We start from the raw sequence: 27,353 nt of genomic DNA on the forward strand, positions 1-27,353 counted from the left end.
GCATGATAACCAATAAATAATGACAACTCCAAATGGTTTTAGTGCAAAAAATAACATTCAATTATGCCAATATTTACATTTACAAACTATCCAAACAAAAAGGATGTGAATAACCTGAAAAAAACGAAATTTGTTAAGAAATATAAGTACAATTTTATCAATATTCTACCTCAACTTATCATTTATACATATGCATTACAGATCAGATCTACAAAGGCACAAAACACTCAGTAACAGGCAGAATATTGTTAAAATTGCACTTAATTTACTTCAGACATTTCAGGTTATTCACATTTTATTGTTAAAGGATTGTTTGTTAATGTAAACATTTTCATAATTTCATGTTTTTTGCACTAAACCAAAGAGAAAAAAAAATGATGTTGTCATTATTTATAAATTATTATGATATTATTTTTGAGTTTGATGCCCTAACTTGCACTTTGCAAATTCATCCTGCGGGCCGGATTGGAACCTTTGGCGGGCCGGTTTTGGCCCCCGGGCCGCATGTTTGACGCCTGTGCAATGGACTAAAAAGTTTAGTTTTGTTGGATGAAACATGAGCAGAATCAGTGTAGTTTATTTTCTTTCCAGTGCCTAAAATGTTTTCTTCTCACTTGTTTATAGACTTCAGTGGTTTTGCAGTGCACTAGCACACACTGTGTCATGCAGTCAGTTAAAGACTTTATCAGGTCAAGTTGCAACATCAGTCTGGTGACGCTGTTTACTGCTGCTGATGACCATGTGAAACTGTTGGCACACTAGGAAACACGATCTGTATGTTTTCAAGAGCAGATGTCGTCATCCCCCCGGAGTACTTGGAGAAGTGGCGGGAAAGTAGCGTCCCTCCCCCCTCCCTCCTCTAATGGGCAGGGACTAGAAACTGTTGGTGTGGGGAAACCCCTTTGAAAAGGCACATGGGAGAGGGGTGAAACAAGCCCGGCTAGCTCAGTCGGTAGAGCATGAGACTCTTAATCTCAGGGTCGTGGGTTCGAGCCCCACGTTGGGCGTCAATGTTTTGTACGAAGAAAATAAACAGCAGGGAAATGATTGGTTGTATACACTCATACGTGAAAGGGATTAGGACACATGTTGGACGTTTGATAATTGCTTTGCCTTCCACATACCTGCTGGAAATTGTAAGAATAAGATGAATAGCTTTGATACCAGTAAAAACTACTGCATGTTTTCCACAGCACAATGTGACACTCAGAACATTCCGATATTTAGAGCAGGGGTGTCAAACTCATTTACGTTCAGGGGTCACATAGAGCCTAATACGATATAAAGTGGGCCGGACCAGTAAAATAATCTAAATAATAGGATAAGAACTTTTGAGTGAAAAAAGTTAAATTCCGTGATGAAAATGTTTACATCTATGAAATGTAGTTGAACATAACATGAACAAATATGAACAACCTTAACATTCTTAAGTAAAATAAGTGCAATGTTAACAATATTACGCCTTAGTTTATTTTTTATCCATATGCATCAGAACTTACAGATCACAGTGGATCTACAAATACACAAAACATTCTCTTCAGGGATTTCAGGTTATTCTTTTTTTTTTTTTTTTTTTTTAATAAAAGGCTAGTCTATAAATTTAAAAATTTGTGTAATTTTACTTTTTTTACACTAAAACAAAGAGAAAAAAATTACAGTTTTCATTATATATTGGTTATTATGATAGTATTTTACTGGTCTGAACATTTTTAGATTGAATCAACCTAAAATGATTTTAACATCTTTGATTGATAATATTTTCAGTGTAATTTTTGCATTTCAATTTTTGCATTAGACCCTTTGGCAGGCCAGATTTGGCCCCCAGGCCGCATGTTTGAGACCTGTGATTTAGAAGGTTATTTAATTTATGGATTTTTACTACCTATTACATGTCTTTAAATATAATTTGATACACATTCTGATAAATTACTCAAAGTAATTCACATATATTAAGTACTTTGGATTAATTCAACATTGTCTTACATTGTAATTGTATGTAAGATTGTGAACAAATGTGTCATTCAAACTATTGCTGCCGAAGGTTGACTGAAACTATGACAAGGTCCTCTAATTTCTTTGTCAATTCACTTTGTTATTGATGGGGAGTTACACTTTTTTTTTTTTTTTTTTTGCTGTGTGGTAACATCTATGCATATGAGCAGGGCCGTTTTGACTGAAAGCTGTTGACAGAAAAGCATTAGGGTTTCTGAGCTTCATTGTCTTGTCCTGTATAGGCAGATGTATTTCAGTGCTACCTTTACACCAGTGTTTTTCAACTTTGGGTCGGGACCCCACATGGGGTCGCCTGGAATTCAAATGGGGTCACCTGGAATTTCTAGTAATTGATAAAAAAGAAATGAACAAACAAACAAAAATATATGGTGAGTTGAGAGAGACAATCACAATCCATAAAAGACATGACAAACTGAAACTGGAACTGAAGCACTGTGGTTCTGTTTCTCTGTCAAATGTATAAAGTTGTGAAACTCTTGCTCACAAATGTGGACAGAAAACCCATAGCTGGGTCTTAGGAGGTTAATTGTCAGCCTTGTAAATCCAAGCTGGACTGACTGTACATATCCTGAGCAAGGAAAATCAAATTCTCACTTTGTGCAGTAATCTACACCTGGCTTTTCTGCCTCTGTCCATAATAACTAACATTATATAGACTAAATATCATCTAAAATTAATGTTTATTTGAAACATTGTATAGCAAACTAGAAGCACTCGGAGAGCGCAGACCTCCGCCAAGGCTGATCAGTGGCCCCCCCTGTGGCCCCCCCCCACGCCAAGGAGGTTATGTTTTTGCCAGGGTTTGTTTGTTTGTTTGTCTGTCTGTCTGTTTGTCTGTCCGTCAGTGTGCAACATAACTCAAAAAGTTATGGACAGATTTTGATGAAATTTTCAGGGTTTGTTGGAAATGGGCCCCCCGTGGGCCCCCCCACCCCCGATCACCACCAAAATTTAATCATTTCTTCCTTATCCCATTTCCAACAAACCCTGAAAATTTCATCCAAATCTGTCCATAACTTTCTGAGTTATGTTGCACACTAACGGACAGACAAACAAACAAACAGACAAACAAACCCTGGCAAAAACATAACCTCCTTGGCGGAGGTAACAAACAGACAAACAAACAAACAAACCCTGGCAAAAACATAACCTCCTTGGCGGAGGTAAAAACAAATGAATTTTAACAAAAAAAGTCAGTTTTGAATGACAGGGGTCACCAGAAATTTGAGATGTTAAAATGGGGTCACGAGCCAAAAAAGGTTGGGAACCACTGCTTTACACAGTATCACATGTTATAGAGAGGTCTGACACCTTTAACTATCATCCTGAAACAGGGATAAAAACTCTCTGGGTTGTCTGTCCACTAATCGACCTTGTGAGAAGAGTGATAGTGTTATGAGAGAAGGTGTTTGGTGGAATATGTGCACATGAGGATGTGTGCTATGGTATTAGAATGAATGCATGGAGGTTATTCTGTCACATAGAAATGAGGACTTTCATGCAGATAGCGGAAAGGAGGAAATACCAGTCCTGCCACCACCTTTTTTCCAGTAAAGCCCATTTATCACCACAATGTATATGAATGAATGAATGAATGAATGTTTATTTCAGTTAAATACAAAACACATACATATTAAAAAAAAACAAACAAACATAAAATTAACACAATTTGTAACTGAAAAAGGAAGAAGCTCAAGCCAGAGCCTTATTTCTGCTTCTCCTATTCCCATCCTTACTCTAAGTCCACACCTGAAGTTGCAGCAGATTAATACTTAAACACAAATTATACGACATTCAGTGTTATAAGTCACTTTATAATCATATTACTTTCATAGCCCTTCAGAATTTGACAAATTAAAGTCTTTTTGAAACTCAACAGTGAGCTACACAATTTCACTTCATCCTTCAATTCGTTCCATAGCTTGACACCAATAACAGAAACACTGTGATATTTAACGTTTGTTCTTTACATTTTTCAAACACAAACATCCCTCTTAGATTATAATTTCCTTCTCTTAACTTAAAAAATGTCTGAATACAAGGAGGAAGATTTTTACTTTTAACACGAAACATAAATTCCATTGTTTTTAAATATACAATATCAAAAAATTTTAGAAAACCAGATTCTACAAAAAGTGGATTACTTGATTGGAGATAACCAGCTTTGTTTATGACTCTAATAGCTTTTTTTTTTAAGTTTAATTATCGGGTCTATATTAGTTTTATACACATTGCCCCATATTTCCACACAGTATGACATATATGGCATTACAAGTGAACAATACAATACATGGAAACATTTTTTTTTGTTTAACAAGTCTCGAGTTTTATAAAGAATCGCAACAGCCTTGACAATTGACTATTAACATTTGCTGTGAAAAACTAATTAATGTGCATATGGAAACACACAAACACTGTGATGTTTTGACTGGAAAACACAATGAAGACTCTATTCACTGATTACTTGTTTTATTTTTGTATTTTTATCCCGCCCCCCAAATGGAAGGTGAGGGGTATTGTTTCGGTTAGGGTTCGGGTTTGTTCAGTTCGTTTGTTTCTTTGTTTGTTAACACTCTAGCAGTAAAACTATTGGTTGAATTCATACCAAACTGGGTTTACAGATTGCCAGTGATCCAGAATAGGTCAGGTTACATTTTGGGAACAGTAGGTCAAAGTTTAAATTTTTAATGAATTTTTCCAAATCTATTTTTTTCCCATTTACTTATAATGGGTGAAATTTAAAATGTCTATAGCAGCAAAACTCTTGGTTGAATTCATACCAAATTGGGTTCATAGATTCCCCGTAACCCTGAATAGATGTCATTACATTTTGGGAAAAGTAGGTCAAAGATTCGATTTTTTATGAATTTTTTTTACATCTTTTTTTTCCCCGTTTATTGATAATGGGAGCAATTTCACATGTCTGTAGCTGCAAAACTACAGGTTGAACTCATACCAAATTGGGTTCATAGATTCCCCATAACCCAGAATAAATATAGTTACATTTTGGGAAAAGTAGGTCAAAGTTCAAATTTTTATGAATTTTTCCAAATCTATTTTTTTCCCATTTACTTATAATGGGTGAAATTTAAAATGTCTATAGCAGCAAAACTCTTGGTTGAATTCATACCAAATTGGGTTCATAGATTCCCTGTAACCCTGAATAGATGTCATTACATTTTGGGAAAAGTAGGTCAAAGATTCGATTTCTTATGAATTTTTTTTACATCTTTTTTTCCCCGTTTATTTATAATGGGAGCAATTTCACATGTCTGTAGCTGCAAAACTACAGGTTGAACTCATACCAAATTGGGTTCATAGATTCCCCATAACCCAGAATAAATATAGTTACATTTTGGGAAAAGTAGGTCAAAGTTCAAATTTTTTATGAATTTTTCCAAATCTATTTTTTTCCCATTTACTTATAATGGGTGAAATTTAAAATGTCCGTAGCAGCAAAACTCTTGGTTGAATTCATACCAAATTGGGTTCATAGATTCCCTGTAACCCTGAATAGATGTCATTACATTTTGGGAAAAGTAGGTCAAATATTTGATTTTTTATGAATTTTTTTTACGTCTTTTTTTTCCCCGTTTATTTATAATGGGAGCAATTTCACATGTCTGTAGCTGCAAAACTACTGGTTGAACTCATACCAAATTGGGTTTATAGATTCCCCATAACCCAGAATAAATATAGTTACATTTTGGGAAAAGTAGGTCAAAGTTCAAAATTTTTAATGAATTTTTCCAAATCTATTTTTTTCCCATTTACTTATAATGGGTGAAATTTAAAAATGTCCGTAGCAGCAAAACTCTTGGTTGAATTCATATCAAATTGGGTTCATAGATTCCCCGTAACGCTGAATAGATGTCGTTACATTTTGGGAAAAGTAGGTCAAAGATTTGATTTTTTATGAATTTTTTTTTACATCTTTTTTTTTCCCCATTTATTTATAATGTTGGGAAAAGTAGGTCAAAGTTCAAATTTTTTATGATTTTTTTACATCTTTTTTCTTTGCGCATTTACTTATAATGGGCGAAATTTCAAATGTCTATAAAAACATGAATTTTGTTTCAATTTACTTCAAACTTGGCACATATATAGAGGCAACTGATATTCTGATTTTTACCATATGCCAAGCCATGATGACATCAGCTGGATCCATGCCAAAATAAGCTACAATACATGCGAGGGGTGGGGTTTGTTGTGCCTGGCACCACTTGTTTTCTTTCTCTTGAGCTGAAGGACATATGATTATCCCCCTTAGGAATTAACTAATGTAATCTGTATTTTTTGCCAACTGTTTGGATGTGGCTGGCAATTCAGCTAAGTAGGAAGTTTTCTACTCAGGCCAGTTGTCAATCAAAAACTTCAGGCAGACAAAACTCAAATGTACTTCAAGGTATTTCGAGTTACAAGTGAAGTCTTTGGGCTTGATAATATTATGTCCTCCTTTGGTTGCAGTGAAAATAAAATGACTTACGTGTTCCATTTCTGTTTGTATTAACTCTGCGTGGTGTGTGAACAGGTGTTTACACTGCATGCATGGCCTAGTGTGGTGCACATACACCGCTGTGCTTTGTTTTACATCAGGGACTTATTGGAAATTAGTGATATCTTTAAAGTTACAAGGCTAACAGTACAGACTTACAAATGCTAATACTTTCATGTAATCTATTGATTTTAAAATGTAAGTATATAAAAAAATAAATAAAAGTATGTGTATTCTGCTATCAGTTATTTGAATTGTAACTCTCTGTCATGTTTTTTTATTCTAAACACATGTAATTGTACTACTTCCCAAAACTGCCCATATAGTGCATTTTATTCTAATCATCATTTCATTTCATTCATTTTATTTGTTTATTTCACACATTTACAGAATACATGCAAGTTGAAAATTCCAAAATCATTCATTTACACTCAAAAAGGAGTGGGAAGAAGAAAAACGTATTTAATCCCACCCCCATTTTCATCATCAAATAACTAAACATGATAACGTTTTAAATACTCACACCTGTCCTTAGACTTCAGGCCAGAGCAATGAACAAAATAGGCCTATACCAAATTAGAATAAACTCATTCGATAGTATTAACATTGCAGAACCAAAATGTGTGTGAAAAATAGAAACAAAGTACATTCCTGGTGGTGTTACCATGGGTAACAGTTAACCGTCAACTTACATTATAGTAATTACATACCAGCAATGGTAAGAAAAAAACTACAAGACCACTAATGGTAAAGGGTAGCACATACCACACTGTAAAAAATGACTGTAGAATTAACACCAAAAAGTTGTAAAATTGCAATATAAAAAAACTGTAAGTGACAATACAATGCAAAGTTGTTTATTTGAAAAGATTTTTGTGTTAAGGACTGAATCAGATATAGCTGTAGTTTTTACAGGAAGAGTATTTGAACAAAACCAGATTTGGATGTAGTAATGATGTATTTCTATTGTTTTTAGAAAATAAAACTGTAAATTGAAAAACAATGCGGTGCCGTTTAAATCGCAAGACCATAATGATGAAATAACGGTCTATTTGCTTTTTTTATATTTATATAAAAAAGTTTTTTAAAAAAAGTAAACATTTACAATAAACATTTTAAATTTGTAAATTGATGGGTTGATAGAGTAGGCAGAGCAATAACCAAAGTCCAAAGGCAATAACTGGTTCAATAACCAAAGGGTTGGTGGTTCAAATCCTGGCTCCAACTGTCCATATGTTAAAGTGTCCATGGAAGACACTGAACCCTGAGTTGTTCCCAGTTGGACCTGGTGGATTTGGAAAGTGCTTTGAACACCATGAAGGTGGAGAAAATGTGCTAAATAAGTGCAGTCCATTTACCAGTTAAATCCAATGTTAAATCTACATGTTTAAAATGTTAAATCTACATGTTACTCCGTAAATATGTTTACAGTTGGATGTGTTTTTTACAGTATTGTTCTGGAAACCACAGCTGCCAGTTTTTTTTCCGTAAAAACAACAGGATTTTTTTTACAGTGCAGCAATGGTAAGACAAACTACAATACCACAAGTGGTAGAGAACAGCACTAATTACATACCAACAATGGTAAGAAAAAAAAAACTACAATACTACTAATGGTAAAGGGCAGCACGTACCATCAATGGTCAGAACAATACCAGAAGGTAAGGGACAACACATGTCAATTAGATCATCATATTAAGAATAAATCCACTAAAAAAATCAAGCATGTGTGTAGCTATTTTGGTATATTAGTCACCCATTCTCCAGTAAAATGGCAAATTCTTAATGTTCTCTCTGTGTTTTTCCTCATCTCCTGCCATCTCTGCAGGGAGTGAAGCGCTGCAGTCCCATAACAGGCTGTGAGGAGTTCTACTATCCGCCATGGAAGAGAGCTTTGTTCAGATGGCTGGTCAGCCTGCCCATCTGCCTCCTGTGTCTCTGTTTTGTCTTTCTGGCTATGCTTCTTTGTCTGGAACTGCAGGTTTGCGCCAAATAATAGTCTGCACTTTCACTGAGAAGAAAAGCAACTGTCATTGTCTGAAGATGATAAATGCACCTGTGTGTCTTATGAAAAGACCATTATTATGAAAAAGGGATAATAAATCAGGTAGTCAGACATTAGCTAGACAAGTAAAGGTTTGCAAATGGACTAAATTCTTTTACCATCCTCCATTTTATTACTTCATATTCGTTTTATAGCTTTTAAAAATAGCTGTGGGATTTGAAATAGTCAATAGGACTGAATAAGACTGATTAAATATTCATCATACTTCTAATTCACCTCGCAGGAAGTGGTAATGGAGATTCAGGAGCTGCCCAGTATCACAAGATTCATTCCCAAGATACTTCTTGCCATCACTGTAACCATATGTGATGAAGTGTATAAGAAGATCGCTTACTGGCTCAATGACATGGGTAAGAGACACAACATGGACACACTGGGACAATTAGGCTACGCTCACACTGCAGGTTAAATCTGATATACTCAGTGCCAATGAAAACGCAACACTTGAATGTGTTTTATTGTTCCTGAGCTGCATCAGTATGTTTAAGTTTCACCTGTATAAGATAATCCCAGACAGTTTCTTAACAACCTGAGACGGGTTGAGCTATTGTCACGCTTGAATGAACTTGTCTGCGTTCATAAGACTTGTTTTTCTCATTGCTCAGCAATGAACTGCTCAACTTAAGGAGCTGTGGTCAGTTAAGGAGTGGTCATGTTCTGTATATAAAGACAAGCTGAAAAGCACCAAAATCATTTGCAATAACTCAGCGATGCCTAGACTGACACGTGACCACAGATGCCATGCTATGGGGCTCCTGGAGGCCGGAATCTCTGCTCGGCAGGTGGTGCGCCGTTTTGGATGCAATGTGTCCACCGTAGTCAGGATGCAACAGAGGCATGAAGAAACTGGCTCAACTGCAGACAGACCTGGACCTGGACGAGCACGTGTGACCACGCCACAGCAGGATCGCTACATTGAGCTGCAGCACCTCCGGGACCGCTTTGTGACTTTTGGTTTTGGGGGTCCTTGAGTTTCTTACTTTATCCTTATTTTTGGTCAACAAATTTGGATGTGATTTTTATTTTTACTGTATAGAAATGGCCTATGATTAATTCCAAAGAGCTTATGGAATAAAAATCCTCATCGCTTTAAAAAAATATAAGAATCTTCAAGTGTTGCGTTTTCATTGGCACTGAGTATATTTTTGCCCAAATGTGACCATATCTGATTTTTTTTATGACAGAATTCAGACCCAGACCACTTTCATATCCGGTCCTAAATCGGATACGTATCTGATATTTTGAAATGCGACTTCAGTCTGACTGGTTTTGTAGCATTTCATCTGACTTTTATGTCATTGAAATGAAACAAATGTTCTGTGCAAGACAAGGTAGGATTTGGCAAGATCCATATTTACTCCCATAAACATGCATCAGGTCTTCTTCTGTGGATGCAGGTCACTTCAGGACCATAGACTGTTCACACACAAATCTGATGACAGTCACATTTACATTATAATGTGAACAAGTACACAAAAGTCATCCGATTTCTCAAAAATCAGAAGTGAGCATTATGACCTATAGGGATGCACCGATACCGATACCAGCATCGGGTATCGGGTCCAATAGTCTGCTTGTGTACTTGTACTCGTACTCGTAAAAGCACTCCGATATAACAACACCGATACCACTTATAGCAGTGTGACATTCATAGTTAAGGCGGCCATACACTGTGCGATTATTTCGATCATTGCACGCAGCTCCATCTCAAACTGTGCGAATCAATCGTGAAGTCAGGCTCACGATTCATGTTCTCACACTGTACGGAGCGATGCTCGTATGTGACCTGACTGCTCACACTGTAGGACCATACACCAGAGGACGCACCACACGTTCAAGTGTTGTATCAGGAAATACAACGTTAAAATACCAAGGAATCCGTTAAAGTGCATAGACGATTGTGTATTGGCGTGAGTCACAAAATGGTCGTGCTAAACAAAAACCAACGGGCCGCTTTGGCAATATGTGCCATTATCTGCGGGGAATCAAAAAACAAGAAAAGACGATGACGTGTTTGGTACAGGAATTGGTTGTCCAGACGTGGACAGTATGGGCTGTCAGTCCTACAGCAAAGGGAACTAGAGGTAAGCTGCAAAAGCTAAACTGCACTAGGCCAATAGCCAGCTACTGTTAGCTTGTACGCTACTGTAGGCTTCTGTGTTCGCGCATGCACAGTGTGAGAATTTGAGGCCCATGGGCTCGTGGCACTGCTTTGACAGTGCGATACCCTCACGAGGAGCGAGCAGGATTTCAAACAGCTCCGTTTTCCTTGCGAACATACGATTGCTGGTCGTGAGGTGTTAATCGCTTCTCTTTACCCCATGTACACTGCACGAAGTACGACACGCAATTAGAGGCACATCGGGCCCGATCCCAGAAATAGTTGCACGAGTGAGAAATCGTCTCTAAAATCGCACAGTGTAAGGCCGCCTTTAAGTGCAGCAAGTACGAGGAGGAGGGGTAATGTCAGCAGTGTGGAGATTTTTTTTAAATAAATGACGGTGAGGGTGACAAGTAACATTAAAGACATAGACAGATACGGATGGCGCGTTCTATCTGCCCTCTGCGTACATTCCATTCCAGGTTCTTGCGGATGCGTACCCAGATGGAGAATACCACTGGGAACCGTGGAGGTAGAGGATTGTTTCAAAGAACGACTGTGTGAGTTACATAAAAACTACTGACATATTTATGACAACTACCCTCATCAATATCAATATCGACATTAGTATCCACATTCCTGTTACCTCTGTCGTCTCCAGTTTTATTATTACTGACTTTCTTCTCCTTCTCAAAAAAATTTACTTTTCTTCGTGGTATTCTGCCAGTATGGTTAATTAAGAGAGGCGCCCCCTGTTGGAATGATAGAGAAATGCTCATTCCAATGCATTAAATATCAGTAGCAGCACTTTATTACAGTCAGACTAATGACAACGACAATAAAGCACATTTACAAAAGGAACGAAGAACTGGGATGGTATTAAGTACTCATATTGGTACTCGGTATTGGCAAGTACTCAAATGTAAGTACTTGTACCTGATCTGGAAAAAAGTGGTATCGGTGCACCTCTAATGACCTACATTGTAAACATATCATTACTGTCTCTGTATAGAACTATACTCTTCTGTGTGTGTGTTGGTAATGACCGATTACTGTCCTCTATTCTTGTTCTGTTATTGCAGTTTGACACCTTGAAAGAGGACATAAAAACAAAAGTGAAAATGTGTTTATTATCATTTAACTGCATCTCTTTTTTCTTCTAGAGAACTACAGACTTCAGAGTGCCTATGAGAATAATCTCATCATCAAGATGGTTTTTGTAAGTCATGTTTCCTCTTCTGGTTTAGTTTGACAGAGATGATTTGCTGCGATGATAAAGTGTTTGACTCCTTGTCTTTGTTTCCTGGTTGTTTCACAGTTTGAGTTCATCAATTCTTACCTTAGCCTTTTCTACATTGGATTCTACCTCAAGGACATGGAGCGACTCAAAGAGGTGAAATACAGTTGTAATAATATGGTGTTTGTCCTCAGGGTCCATCCTTCTTCTGAACTTTTACTGAAGCCTGGCCACTGTTGTCTCTGAAGGCCTCCTGTTGCTTAAGAGTTTTTCTTTGTAAGCGGAAGATGATGTTTTTTTCTCTTTAAAAGTTACATAATCATGTTATGATGGTTTGACACAAACAGATAAAAATACAGGCCAAGAAATAGTTCAGTACATTAAACCACATAAAACCAGGACGAGCATTTGTAAAGGGACGGTGCTAGACTGGATCTGCCGGAGGGAGACTCTGCTCTGCTGTGATTGGTCGTTTTGTTGTCAGTCATCTTGTAACGCTCTACAGCAGGGGTGTCAAACTCATTTTAGTTCAGGGGTCATATTAAGCCAAATTTGATCTCCAGTGGGCCGGACCAGTAAAATAATAACATAATAACCTATCAATAATGACACCTCCAAACTTTCCTCTATGTTTTAGAGCAAAAAAAGTTAAATTATGCAATGAAAATGTTTACATTTACCAACTATCCTTTAAAACAATGTGAATAACATGAACAAATGGAAATTTCTTAAGAAAACTAAGTGCAATTTTAACAATATTCTGCCTCAGTTTATCATTTTCACATGTACATTACAGCATACGGATCACAGTGGATCTACAAGTACACAAAAAAATTTAATAACAGGCAGAATATTGTTAACCTCCTCAGACCCAGCTATGGGTTTTCTGTCCACATTTGTGGGCAGGAGTTTCACAACTTTATGCAAAAAAAAAAAAAAAAGAAAAGAAAACTGTCCACCACAAAGGACATTCCATACACATTTTAAAAACTGCATCTGAAAAAACTGTTGCATCATGATGTTTCCAATATAGGCACTTATTTAGTAAAAAACAAAAAAAGCTGGTACTTTGCTGACATGTCCTGGGTCTCAGGAGGTTAAAATTACACTTCAGACATTTCAGAATGTTCATATTGGTTGAGGTTATTTATGTTTTTGTGAAAAGTTAGTTTGTTTTAGTGTAAATACAGTAAAATGACATGAAAATGTTCGCATTTACAAAGGGAAAAATTTGGAGTTGTGAGTATTTATAGATTATGATCGTATTTTACTGATCCAACCCACTTGAGATTAATTTGGTCTGTTTGTGGAACCTGAACTAAAAGGATTAACATCTTCAGTGTAATTTTTGCATTTCACAAATTCATCCCAGGGGTCAGACTGGACCTTTTGGCGGGCCGGATTTGGCCCCCATGCCGCATGTTTGTCACCTGTGCTCTAGAGGTTTGTAAGGCTGAGCGATATCTAAAAGTCCATCCAGTGTAAATAAATGGATCCACAATGGACCAGGCTGAGCTTATTTAATGTTCATCAAACCCCTTTACTGAAACTTACAAAAATCCCTGTATTGTGATTTCACAGTTCTGAAACCACTAAATAATCCAAATTATGACATTATTGTTTTCTACGTTTTAATTGTTTTTACACATGTGCAGATGTAAAAGAATGAAGTAAATCCAATTAGCAGGTGTACATGCACAAAGACATGTGAATACTGGGGGGAAATCCAGGGATGGATGTCTTATGATCAGATATCTGATAAAACATATCACATTTTGTTATTTACATTTACATTTACATTTACATACTTAAATAATTTGAAAAACTCAAAATATCAGATAAGACGTTCACTGAGGAGACAGGACCTGAAAGAAAAGATTAACCCAAAAACATGAGACAAGTACAAAATATGCAGACATGACAAGTATCATGTGTTCCTCTGGGTTTATGTCCAATGTCCAGGTAAAAAGACTCCTCATTATCCTGATAGTGTAGTTGTTTGTCAGTGCTGCTCCATCTGTTGTCTTTCACTTCATTGTCTTCCTCATTTTTATCTCTCACGTTAAACAAAGTGTGGCTAGAACTCAACAGGTCCTGTGGCATCACTGTTGTTGTCATCTGATGTTTTCTTTGTAGAAATGATCAGTTGACGCCTCTATTCGAACTGTGAAAGCATGACAAAACCAAAGTTGTTCCTAAAAAATAAAACACCAGCTTTTGTCACATAGTATTCAAATTATGTGTGAAAAAATTCAAGACATAAACAGTTGTTTGAAAAAAAAAACATGACATACAAATTAACCCTGAAAAAAACAAAAACTGTTGTTTAAAGGCCTTTACTCTTTCTTTTTTCTACGTTATAATTCCAGATAAGTTGGAATAGCTCCTGTTGTATCTTCAGTGTGCTGGATAAACATGTGTAAGTGTTGTGTTTGTTGGTTTTGCTGTTTTTACTTTCAGCAGAGTAACAGATGCTGTCCTACTTCTCACAGATGCTAGCTACTCTACTGATCTTCCGCCAGTTCCTACAAAACATCAAAGAGGTCCTCCAGCCTTATCTCTACGAACAAAACAAGCTGGGTGTCTTCACACCAAAGGTGCTGTGGGAGCTCCTTCAAGCGATCATGCTGAAGTACGGCCGTCTGGCTCTGGGAAAAGCCCAAGCCTCCATGACAGCCTATTCCTTCCTGGGGACGAGAGTGATCCCTGTAAATCACACAGCCAATGGGAACACGGAGCCAAGGAAAAGAGGCGATCTGAAGGCGGGGTTCAGGCTGACGGAGGAGGAGTGGGACATGAACGACAGCGCTCTGAAGCAACGTAAAGTCAGCTTCACGGAGAAGGTCGACTATCAGGACGTCACGACAGAGACCCAGGCTGTGGACGACAGCTTCCTGGAGGACAGTCCCACACTGGTAGAGGAGGGGATGGATCCATCCAGTATTTTTGACAGCTGTGATGAGGACAGTGATTGTGAATCACTGGCTCTAGTATGTGCCCTGAAATAATTAGATGTATTCATCTGCTCTGTGGTCTTGTCTTTGTGCTCTGACGTGTAAACACATCACGCATTTTTCGTACAAACTCATCCTTTTTACGCAGATAAAAAGTAGTCATGTTTAGATGTGGTATTACAAAACTTCAGAATCCTATAGCCAATCTGAAATCTGAATTTCTCATCAACACATGAGACTAAGATGAAGAATTTTCATCTGTATCATTTAAAATTTCATAAACAGAGCAATTTTTGTGGCATGTAAAATTTTGTAAAGCAACTAATGTAAGAAATGAAGAACCAACAGTTAACTGCCTGCCATGTCAGAACTCTCATACATATAATTTGCACGTATATCGCATTGCATGTTCACCCCCAAATCAGAAACAGAAAGAAAAAGAGAGAGAATATCATTTCAGTGTTGAATCGGGTCAGATTAGTGGAGAATAGCATGACTTTGTGACTATTTAATTGTAAATATTTTATAGTAATTTCAAGCTTAATTGCAAAATTAAAAATGACAGGCTGTTATTTATTCATAGTATAGGACCACCATCAGACCACTTTGGGAAGACCTGGTTTTGGTAGTTCCCATGAAAATATCATAACTGTCATTTTTACTTTGAAGGAGACCAAGGAGAATGCCACTGTGTCGCCGCCAAAGGAATGTGACTCTGTGTGCCACAGACGAAGGAATGCAGGCGAGGGGAAAGAGGATAAGAAATCCTGGATTGATCCACCAGAAGAACCCAAAACCGTCACACTGACCCAGGCGGAGATCGAGAGCTGTATGCAGACGTATGAGGTGTGGCTGGGTCTCAGTATGTGGCAACAAAATAACAGGCACATTTCGTCCCTTGAGAATCAGCTGGTTCTACGTCCACTTTTCCTCATTTTGAGAAAACAGTTTGAAAATGTCACCTGTCTGATCTCTGGTATTTGGAGAGTTATCAGTCATCTTTTGTGTGGAATAGTGTTGACTGTGGAAGGTACCCTAAACATATTGTCAACATGTTCTAAATCTCCATAGGCTTAGAGATATAAGAAGTCAAAAATGGACATAGAACTTTCTGATTCCAAGGTATGTAAGCTGCCCCTGGTCAGCAACTTCTATGTCCAACAGAGGACCAGGTGCCTTTACAGGTTTCACTTATGATTGAAATCAGGAAGTTCTATGTCCACCAGAGTTGTTTTTAAAAAAGTTATGAACAAACTAAGAACGTTTTAGTCAGTGATTACATGTATTTTATACTGATGTCACAAAATGCAACAGTAAAAACCATCTTTTGCTAGTGTTTTCCAATCCACATGTATTTAAGGTTGACAACTAAAATGAGCACATCTATCCTTTTTCATTAAAGGTAGAATGGTGAATAAATGTGTTAGGACACCTGGAGTACCTGAGGAAATTGTGTTAACTCGGTTTTCATGCAAACAACCATTTTCCAGCCATACTTCAATCCTCAAAGGCAGGAGAATTAGTTGTGGAATGTAGGCAAATGATGTGTGACACCATGAACCACCTTTTTAAGACTGAGGATTGATGAGTATTGAAAATTCTTCGTACGCTCATAAATAAAAGTCGATGAATGAGCCACATTCTCATTTGAACCTGACACCCGACAACATTGCTCACTTGACCAGAATCTATAACATAAAAAATAAAAATTAGAAAAAAGTGTACAGGGTGGGGAAGCAAAATTTACAATGAACATTTAGTTGTTTTTTCTCAGCAGGCACTACGTCAGTTGTTTTGAAACCAAACATGTATTGATGTCATAATCATACCTAACACTATTATCCATACCTTTTCAGAAACTTTTGCCCATATGAGTAATCAGGAAAGCAAACGTCAAAGAGTGTGTGATTTGCTGAATGCACTCGTCACACCAAAGGAGATTTCAAAAATAGTTGGAGTGTCCATAAAGACTGTTTATAATGTAAAGAAGAGAATGACTATGAGCAAAACTATTACGAGAAAGTCTGGAAGATACTATTAAAGAAGAATGGGAGAAGTTGTCACCCCAATATTTGAGGAACACTTGCGCAAGTTTCAGGAAGTGTGTGAAGGCAGTTATTGAGAAAGAAGGAGGACACATAGAATAAAAATATTTTCTATTATGTACATTTTCTTGTGGCAAATAAATTCTCATGACTTTCAATAAACTAATTGGTCATACACTGTCTTTCAATCCCTGCCTCAAAATATCGTAAATTTTGCTTCCCCACCCTGTATAAAATGCAAAAATTGCATCAAAGTTGAATGAATGAATGAATAAATTTATTTTTGGTTTTACATCCGTCATTATACTCAGTACATCAGTTGTAATAAACATAAAAACCAAAAAAGGAATAGGCTAGAAGCAAAAGCTTATTTTTTTGCCTATCCTTTTCAACTAATACACTGCTTACATCAACTTAAATGTGTACAGCATCCAGCATTTACACCATAATAATAACAACAACAACAAAAAAGTCAACAACAAAAACACATCTACCATCTCAATTTAATATTTCAGAATAATTTAAATTTAAAGAAACTGCGTCTTTTTTTTTTTTTAACTTCGCCAAAGGAGTGGATAACTTAAATGCATCATAAGGTCTATTCCATAATTTCACCACCACAGTCCCAGTTCATCTAGACTTCACATCTGCCCCCACTCTAATCCTCTCACACATATCAGAATCTCTGAAATTCGAATTACTCTCTCTTAATTCCAAGAAACCACACCTGAACTTTGCAACAATACTGTTTTCATCCTTCGTGTTCCCTATACCTATTTAGAAACAATTCTTTATACCTCTTTTTAGATACATTTATGTTTATACTTTCCTTTATCTCCTGTTCTAGATTGTTCCACAAAGTCACTCCACAGGTTGTTGTGCACATACTTTTCAGTGCTGTTCTTACTTTATGCTTTTTAAAATTTAGCTCCCCCCCCTTAGATTGCAGCCTCCTTCTCTTTCAGTGAACATTCCCCGAATATTTTTTGGCAGTAAATTATTTCTTGCTCTGTACATTAGTACAGAGCAAGTACTAGTATAGTAGTAGTAAGTTAAATATACATTCACAGGAGTTCTCATTTTGTGCTTTACATGTGCTCCACGGCCATTTTGAGCGAATGTCACATGATCCAGGTCTGGCCCCTGATTGGGTCCTTGGACATAGAACTACCTGATTTGAAATGAGCGCCACTCAGGACATAGAACTAAATGTTTCTGGGTGTAAGTGTGTGTAGATGTTTAGCTTGGAGCTTAGCACTTTGGGACATAAACTTAAAGGATTTTAGAATGTCCTGATATGTTTAACTCCATTTCTGCAAAAAGTTGGCATACGTAGAACCAGCTGATTCTCAAGGGACGATTTGTGAAATCTCTAAAAATGTAATCACATTTGTTCCTTTCTGACCTTTGACCCTTACAGGATACACTTCAGGACTACCAGGAGATGTTCATTCAGTTTGGATACGTGGTGCTCTTTTCCTCTGCCTTTCCCCTGGCGGCCATGTGTGCTCTTATCAACAACATCATTGAGATCCGCAGTGACGCCCTGAAGCTGTGTACGGGTCTGCAGAGGCCGTTTGGACAGAGGGTGGAGAACATCGGACAGTGGCAGGTCAGTGGGGTTTAGTCTATAATGTCAGGAAAACCCTTCCAGGCGACGTAGGTAATGTAGAGGCCATCTGAAAGCATATACGACATTAAATATCCTTTTAAGTCGCATTAAAACCTGGATGCTTCTTCCTCTGACCTATAAATGTATGGCCCTCCTCCAAAGTGATAAACCCTGCTTCACCAACAGACCATAAAATACCTAAGATAAAAACAAACAGTACTGTGCACAAGTCTTTTTTGCGGGGTTGTAATGGGTGTGTGTCTTTATTTCTAACAAGGGAATATAGACACAGTATTGAAACACAGACATAAAATCAGAACTAAACATCTTGTGTGTATTCAGTGTGACCTCCATTTGATTCAGTAAAACTTACACTCTCTCAGGTCGACTGTCTGGATGTTGTTTTAAATAATCTTGTGTTATATATTACACACCTTATGAAAGTCCCAGAGTGACCCTTTCATGGTCTTGTATCCTTTTCTCGGTCCAGATAATCCCATATAACTTCTACAATATTCATATTTTTTCGGAGATGCATTTTTGTTTATTATACTGTTTACATATTTGCTGTATATTCCACTTGTAAAACAGCTAAAATTTGCTTAGAGGTCTTATTTATGTCTTTGTGCATAAGAAATCAATATAAGTGAATCCCCAAAGGAACTTTGTGTTGGTAAATGCAAGTTATGCAAATTTACAGGATTTCAGTTCTGTTGCAACATGTTGATGGTCATATGAACTATGTTTTCAGGTCAAAAATGTCCAATTTCATCACAATTAATGCTATATTTTCATGTCACAAATGGCCAAGTTATGTTTTAACTGAATTTACCTGAAAAACAAATATTCTATTCTTTTAGATTCCCCAGTTTTTCTTACAAGATTCTATCCTACATATCACGTTTTATTTTTACAGGTTGCAATATGGAGTATGGTGCTGATCCATCCTGCTTATGTTACGCCAATACATACATTAAGAATGTCACATGTCACTTTTTAAATCAAAAGTTTTCTAATAAAAAGCATTTAAAAAAAAAAAAAATTCTATATTGTTATTTACTCTTTAGTATGATGATAAACTATACAATAAATAATTATGATCCTAGTTTTTGCACAGGGATCATTAGTGTAAACGGTGACATGGCTGCCGAGCATCAGTATGATGGGATCTGTAACAACCATGTCACATCCGTCCACTGCCACATTTTGTGTTTTTGTGTCAGCTGTTATTGTTTTAGATCCACAATACTAACATTTATGAATACGAGGATAATTAGCAATAGTAAGTATATAAGTTTATTACTAATAAAGTACTGGTACTGACCAGATCATCATGGGTAATGTCACGTCCGTCCACCAGCAAAAGTTTTCACATACACGTGCTATTCAAAATCCAATATTTCTGAAAATATAGTTTCCACTGTGAGATGATATCAGTAGTCTGTGCACAAATGTATTAGTATTATTTGAACACAGTTTTATGCATTTCTTACAACTTTTTTTTTTTTTTTTTGACAAAAATGGCCACTTATTTGACCCCCTAAGTAAATTTTAGCCGATATATATTACTACAGACTGATTAATGCATGTGTGTAGACATGCATTTCAGAAACAATAAATACACTAATAAATGCAGTGATTTAAATACCCCTGTAAATTACTTACTAATGTTCAAGTACCATTAAATGTTATAATTACTGTATAAAGCTTCACAAAATAACCTAAGAGGCTTCATAGTGCACATGGGCTGCTGTGGTTTGTGATTTTCATGAGGAAAAACTTCAACCCCCATCCCATGTTCATACATAGATAATAATACTATACTACACTGTACATATAATGGAAAAGAAATTCTCCTGTACCTTGACCTACAGGTTTTTTCTAAATATACAAATTTCCATTTCTCTGGAAAAGATGCCTCATTATTAGGTAACATTAGGTTCATCCACCCCTTAAACCACAGGTGTCAAACATGTGGCCCTGGGGCCAAATCCGGCCCACCAAAGGGTCCAGTCCAGCCCTTGGGATGAATTTGTGAAATGAAAAAATTACACCAAGATGTTAACAATCACTTTATTTCAGGTTCCACATTCAGACCAATTCAATCTCAGGTGGGTCATAATAACCTATAAATACTCACAAGTCCAAATTTTTCTCTTTGTAAATGTAAATGTTTTCATGTATTTACTCTAAAACAAAGTATAATATTGCAAAAATATCTGAATAACCTGAACAAATATGAACAAATTTTCCCCTGTAAATTGCTTTGGAAAAAAGCGTCTGCCAAATGCATAAATGTAAATGTAAATATGGACAGCCTGAAATGTCTAAAGAGAAGTAAGTGCAATTTTAATAATATTCCAACTGTTACTAAATGTTTTGTGTATTTGTAGATCCACTGTGAGCTAAAACTTATAATGTACATGTGTAATGATAAACTGAAGCATAATATTATTAAAATTACACTTTTTTTTCAGTTTATTCATATTACTCACATTGTTTGAAAGGATAGTTTGTAAATGCAAACATTTTCATAATGTAATTTTACTTTTTTTATTCTAAAACATAGAGAAAAGTTTGGAGTTGACATTATTTATATATTATTATATTATTATTTTACTGGTTCGGCCCACTGCAGATCAAATTTAGCTGAATGTGGTCCCTGAACTGAAATGAGTTTGACACCCCTGCCTTAAACTCACACTTTTGTTGTTAGTTGAGTTAGTTTAGTTTTTTGTTAGTTTTTTTGTTTGTTTGTTTTTCACTAACACAGCTCTAACAACTATGTTACTTGGACAAACACTGTAAATAAATTATACCACGGTGAAGATCATTCCAGCCTCCTGGTGTGTTTCCTCCTCCACTTGGCCAATCATCACAGTCAGAAAACCCTCAACCTGCACAGACCTCATTCTACACTTTGATTCTCATAGGGCTGGATATTGTAAAAAAAACTAAAACTTGGTATCCATCCCGAACAGTCAAGGATTATAGTGAGTAAACATTGAAACATAATTCTATCCGGGCACTGACCCGCTCTGCAGTCGTTGCAAAGCAGATACTGGTTCCCTTTTCCACACTTTTTGGACATGTCCTAATCTTCATAACTATTGGACATCTATATTTACTACATTTTCAGAAATTTATCAGATTAACTTTCCACCTTCAGCCCTGACAGCACTTTTTGGAGTGATTCCCCCAAACATTTATATTTCTAAATATTATTCAAATGCTATTGCAATTGCTTCTCTACTTGCATGACATCTTATACTTTTGAAGTGGAAACAGGAAACCCCTCCCACACATGATCAGTGGATTGCAGACATTATGAGGTTTTTACATATGGTGAAGATGAGATGTACATTAGTAGCATCAACTGCAAAATTCTGTAAAGGATAGCAGAATTTTCTAAAATTCACAGAAACTTATAGAATGAGCAATATATCATGACTTTAACACCAAATCACCATTCATCACCTGGATAACTGTAGGTATTGTACATATTTTATTTCTGTCTTTTTTTTTTTTTAATATGTGTGATTGTTATCTATTCAATTTTATGTATTTATTTTTGCTTTTACTATGTTTTCACATCTAGACTTTGTATGAATGCTATATGCCTCCTGTTCATAATCCTGATGTCTTCTCGTAAATATATTTACATGTTTATGTTTATATTTAAGTTGGGGGTGGGGACTTGTGTTCAAAAACACAGTAGAAATGTAAAGATTGTATGATGCATCCATGCTATGCTGTTGAAAATCCACAAATAAAATTATTTTTAAAAAAAACACAAAAAAAAAAAAATTGAAACATGTTTTTATGTTTTTGTGCTGGGGGACTTATTTGTTTCTGCGTCTTTATCTTTTTATTTTAAAATAGACGGCGATGGAGGCGATGGGTCTAATAGCCATCATAGTTAACTGTTACCTGATTGGTCAGTGCGGGCAGCTGCAGCGTCTGTTCCCCTGGTTGAGTCCTGAGATGACCATCATCTCCATCGTCTTACTGGAGGTACGCAGTGTTTTTTAATGCATGGGTGGTAAGTGGATTTTTGCAGAAAGATTTGTATGAATTAAGTGACTTTTGTTTTTGTCAGAAACATGTTATTTACACTTGAGGAAAAAAGAAACGCACCATTTTCATTTTCTAGATTTTTTCAAAAAATATGACAGTTATTGCAAAATTGCAAACTACAATGAGTTCAGTACTGTTCTGAGTCAAAATGAAATGATTGCTTTCCTGGTTCCAGTTGATTGATTTTGATTAGCAATAAGAGCTGTATTTTTGTATTCCTCACCCATGTCTGCTCATGAGTGAAAAAAGGTGAACGACACGCACATCCAAAATTAGAGGTGTGCTGGATCCCAAAAAAGTAGAACGTGAGAAAAAATAAAGGAAGGTCCGCACAACCAGTGAGCTCCCAAACCATTTAATCGTGACGTTTCGGGCCAAGGCCCTTCATCAGACTGAGGAAGTCTGATGAAGGGCCTTGGCCCGAAACGTCACGATTAAATGGTTTGGGAGCTCACTGGTTGTGCGGACCTTCCTTTATTTTTTCTCATGCTCATGAGTGAAACTCACAGATGAATTGGACCTCTCAATTGTGCACAACCATTCTCTATAAAAAGACACCAAAATGGAGCAAAAACACATTTGTCCACAATGACACGACTACTGCAACCGGAGAGAGATCGGGACATTGGCATGCTTCAAGCTGGACGGAGCAGAAGGGCCGTAGCCAGGGGGTTTGGAGTCCACCACTCTACCGTTGTACATCTTGCAAATGTCTGGGATTTGCTCATCAGGCGTATCCACTACTACTACTACTACTACTACTACTACTACTAGGACTCCTGCGATGGAGCGGGTGTCCCGTCCCGGTGCGTTGAGCCGACCAGGTGAACCAGTGTTTTCCATCGCTGGCGGTCTTGTGCCAGCTGCTCTGCGTCCTCCATGGTAACTCCATGTTGTTGGAGATCGCCCGCAATGACGTCAAGCCATCGGGTGCGGGACTTGCCTCGTGGTCGTTTCCAGCCTGCGGCCTTTGGATCAAATTGAAGGATGGCTCTTGTTGAATGGTCAGGAGGGAGGTGGAGGACATGACGAAGCTCCAGATTTACAACTCTGCCATCCTCTCCATCCTGCTCTATGGCTCGGAAACATGGCCCTTAAACAAGACTCTGGCTGCCAGAATAGATGGCTCTGATAGCAGGGCTCTCAGAACCATCAAAAACATCAGGTGGCCCCAGCGGGTTTCCAACGAGGTGCTTCGAGCCCGCACATGCCAGCCCAAAGCATCCAGCCTGGCCGCGCAATGTCGCACCCGCTGGTTCGGTCAGGCGTATCCGACAACGTGAAAATCCCCCCGAAACTCAAAAGCATCTGAGGGTGGCACTGGTGGAAGAATAGGCGGCCATACCACAAGATCAGCTCCTACTGTACTGCCGATCCATGAGGAGAAGAATAACTAAGGTCCTTGAGGCGAATGGTGGTCACGTTAATTATTGAAAATGGAATAAAACATCTGTTTTTTGTTTACTGTGGTGCTTTATTGTTTTGTCATGTTATTGTTATCGAAACTGTGATAAACATTGATTAATTGGGCCTGAATATCAGGGATGGATGTATGGTTGATGTGAACATGTTAGAGTTCCACCAAAAAAAAAAAAAAAAGTGTAAAAAATCAGTGGTGTGTACAACAGTAGAGTGGTGGACTCCAAACCCCCTGGCTACGGCCCTTCTGCTCCGTCCAGCTTGAAGCATGTCAATGTCCCGATCTCTCTCCGGTTGCAGTAGTCGTGTCATTGTGGACAAATGTGTTTTTGCTCCATTTTGGTGTCTTTTTATAGGGAATGGTTGTGTACAATTGAGGAGAGATCCAATTCATCTGTGACTTTCACTCATGAGCAGACATGGGTGAGGAATAAAAAATACAGTTCTTATTGCTAATCAAAATCAATCAACTGGAACCAGGAAAGCAATCATTTCATTTTGACTCAGAACAGTACTGAACTCATTGTAGTTTGCAATTTTGCAATAACTGTCATATTTCTGAAAAAAATCTAGAAAATTAAAATGGTGCGTTTCTTTTTTCCTCGAGTGTATATTTCAACAGAAACTTTTGTGCATGGTCAGCTCTTATTGTTGTCATTGTAAATCCTAACCTAAGAACTCTAAGTTTTGATCCAACAATGCAAAACCTCACAAGAGTTTTTGGTATTTGTATGATGTGTTGTTTTGTGTAAACAGAAAATGACATTGTGTCTTAATGCAACTGTGTGTTGAGCTTGTCCCTTTGTGGTCTGGATGGTTTTCAGCACTTTGCAATCCTCCTAAAGTACATCATCCATGTTGCTATCCCTGATATCCCTGGCTGGGTTGCAGAAGAGATGGCCAAGCTAGAGTACCGACGAAGGGAAGCTTTCAAGGTATAGTTATGTCATAGCTTGAAAGACCTTCGGTCAAGCCGAGGCTTGCTGCTGGCTGCATTTTATTTCTGCATCCCTTTTAGTCTCTTTGTCCAACAAATGTACACTAAGGAAGCCTTTTGTTAAACCGTGCAAACCTAATCCAATAAAAAAAAACACAGAAATAACAATAACTGTGTTTATTCACCTATGTGTGTTTATACAGTGTTCCCTCACATTGGTGGCAGTTTGTCTTGATGTTATCATAACCCTTTAATGCATGAATTATGTCCAAAAATTATCCTAAGATTTGACAAAATTCTGCTCTACATGAATGTTATTTAACTGCCCACATGTGTGTGGTGACGATGCAACGAGAAAAGGGGTAAAAAGTGGTATAAAGCTGATAATAGGAAATGTCATGTCTTTTTTTAGGTAAAGAGTATAGACTCAACAAAAAATGTGTTTTAGAAACAACAGAGAGGGAAAAACATCTGATTTAAAAAGATAAGATTTTAACAGTTGTGGTTAAATAAATGCAAAAACCTTACATCAATACTGTAAAGATGGGAGCACATTTTGTTGCTGATGAAAACATACTGATTCACTGTCGCTTCCACCAAGGATCTAATAGTTTTGGATTTTTCATATTATAGTTTAGTTTTATTTAGTTTTGACTTTTTTTTCTCTAATTCAATTAGTTTTAATTAGTTTTTAAAGCAGGTTTGCTAGTTTTTACTAGTTTTCGTTATTTTCTAAATGCTTAGTTTTAGTTTTTTCATATCTTTTATGTTCTTCGCCTTCGTATTTAAATAAATCCCAGACAGGACTCTGGTACTTTCTCTCTACTTTAGTCTCCATGTTTCCAGGTAGAGTGTGGATGAGAACACGACTGGAAACGACAAGTGACGAGAAGTGACGGACCGTTAAATATCATATGGTGCCAGCAGCTAAAATTGCTTGAGGGAAATATATTGATTTCATATCAATCCAATATTGACAAAAACGAAAACGAAGGGAATTTTATCCATAATTTTTATATGTTTTAGTTAGTTTTGTAAACACACAATACAGTTTCAATTAGTATTTTTTTCTTTTAATTATAGTTTTTATTTATTTCAGTTAACGAAAATGTTTTTAAAATTCTAGTTTTCGTCATTTCGTTAGTTTTCGTCAACGATAATAACCTTGGCTTCCACTTTCCACTGGGATATTCTCAACTAATACTACTATGGAATTTAAAGAGCAGATATGCAGTAGATATTATAGCAGGTTCACAAACAAGATATGATGTAATATCAGTCCACTGCTGAATGATGTTTTTATATATTTGGGTCGGTGGATGTTTTTTGACGTGTAAAGTCGTGGTCAACTAATGCTGACAGAGTACTAGTATTTATTTATTTAACTGAACTGACTTGTTAAATAAATAAATAAATATATACATGTTTTTCGTGGGTATACTTGTCGTCAGCCATCTTGGATTCAGGATGTCAATGAAAAAAATACATTTTTGAAACACACTGGAAAAAAATCAAAATCTTACTAAGTGTATTTTTCTCATTTCTAGTCAAAATATCTCGTCACACTTAAAATAAGACATAATCACCTAAAGAGTAACTTTTCAGTGAGATAAAAAGAACTTATTTTTCGACAGTGGCTCTTGAAAATCTTATTTCAAGAAATCTTACCAAGATAATTTTCACTTGTTCCATTGGCAGATTTTTTTTGCTTGACTTAAGCAAAAAAATCTTGAATTAAGCAAAAAAAAAAATCTGCCAATGGAACAAGTGAAAATTTTCTTGGTAAGATTTCTTGAAATAAGATTTTCTAGATCTATTGTCTAAAAATAAGTTCTTATATCTCATTGAAAAGTTACTCTTTAGGTGATTATGTCTTATTTTAAGTGTGATGAGATATTTTGACTAGAAATGAGAAAAATACACTTGGTAAGATTTTGATTTTTGCAGTGCACAAGACATGAGTTACAGTTATATTACTTTGAAGTTGTTCTCTAAATCAGGGGTGTCAAACTCATTTTAGTTCAGGGGCCACATTCAACTAAATTTGATCTGAAATGGGCTGAACCAGTAAAATAATAACATAATAATATATAAATAATGTCAACTCCAAACTTTTCTCTATGTTTTAGAGCAAAAAAAAGTTAATTTACATAATGAACAGGTTTACATCTACAAACTATCCTTTCAAAAAATGTGAGAAACATGAATAAACTGAAAAAATAAGTGTAATTTTAACAATATTCTACCTCAGTTTATCATTTACACATGTACAGTGTAAGTTACAGATCACAGTGGATCTACAAATACACAAAATATTTAGTAACAGACAGAATATTGTTAAAATTGTACTGACTTCTCTTAAGACATTTCAGGTTGTTCATATTTGTTCAGGTTATTT

At 36.6% G+C, this 27,353-nt stretch overlaps 1 protein-coding gene and 1 non-coding gene across 3 annotated transcripts in view; both read left to right on the forward strand.

Annotated features, from left to right (window-relative positions):
• LOC115436781 (anoctamin-8-like) overlaps positions 1-27,353 on the forward strand; it is a 60,033-nt gene that overhangs the window by 29,713 nt on the left and 2,967 nt on the right. For both annotated transcript variants that reach the window (XM_030159714.1, XM_030159715.1), the window contains exons 8-16: positions 8,337-8,489; positions 8,797-8,923; positions 11,838-11,893; positions 11,993-12,067; positions 14,404-14,901; positions 15,535-15,711; positions 18,331-18,522; positions 22,405-22,536; positions 24,843-24,953. In XM_030159714.1, the coding sequence (XP_030015574.1) occupies positions 8,337-8,489; positions 8,797-8,923; positions 11,838-11,893; positions 11,993-12,067; positions 14,404-14,901; positions 15,535-15,711; positions 18,331-18,522; positions 22,405-22,536; positions 24,843-24,953 (1,521 nt within the window). The remainder of the gene's footprint in view (positions 1-8,336; positions 8,490-8,796; positions 8,924-11,837; positions 11,894-11,992; positions 12,068-14,403; positions 14,902-15,534; positions 15,712-18,330; positions 18,523-22,404; positions 22,537-24,842; positions 24,954-27,353) is intronic.
• On the forward strand, positions 935-1,007 carry trnak-cuu (transfer RNA lysine (anticodon CUU)). Its single transcript has one exon. It is a non-coding gene; the product is annotated as a tRNA-Lys (tRNA).

Source organism: Sphaeramia orbicularis, chromosome 17, assembly GCF_902148855.1.
Source record: "Sphaeramia orbicularis chromosome 17, fSphaOr1.1, whole genome shotgun sequence".
Taxonomy (NCBI): domain Eukaryota; kingdom Metazoa; phylum Chordata; class Actinopteri; order Kurtiformes; family Apogonidae; genus Sphaeramia; species Sphaeramia orbicularis.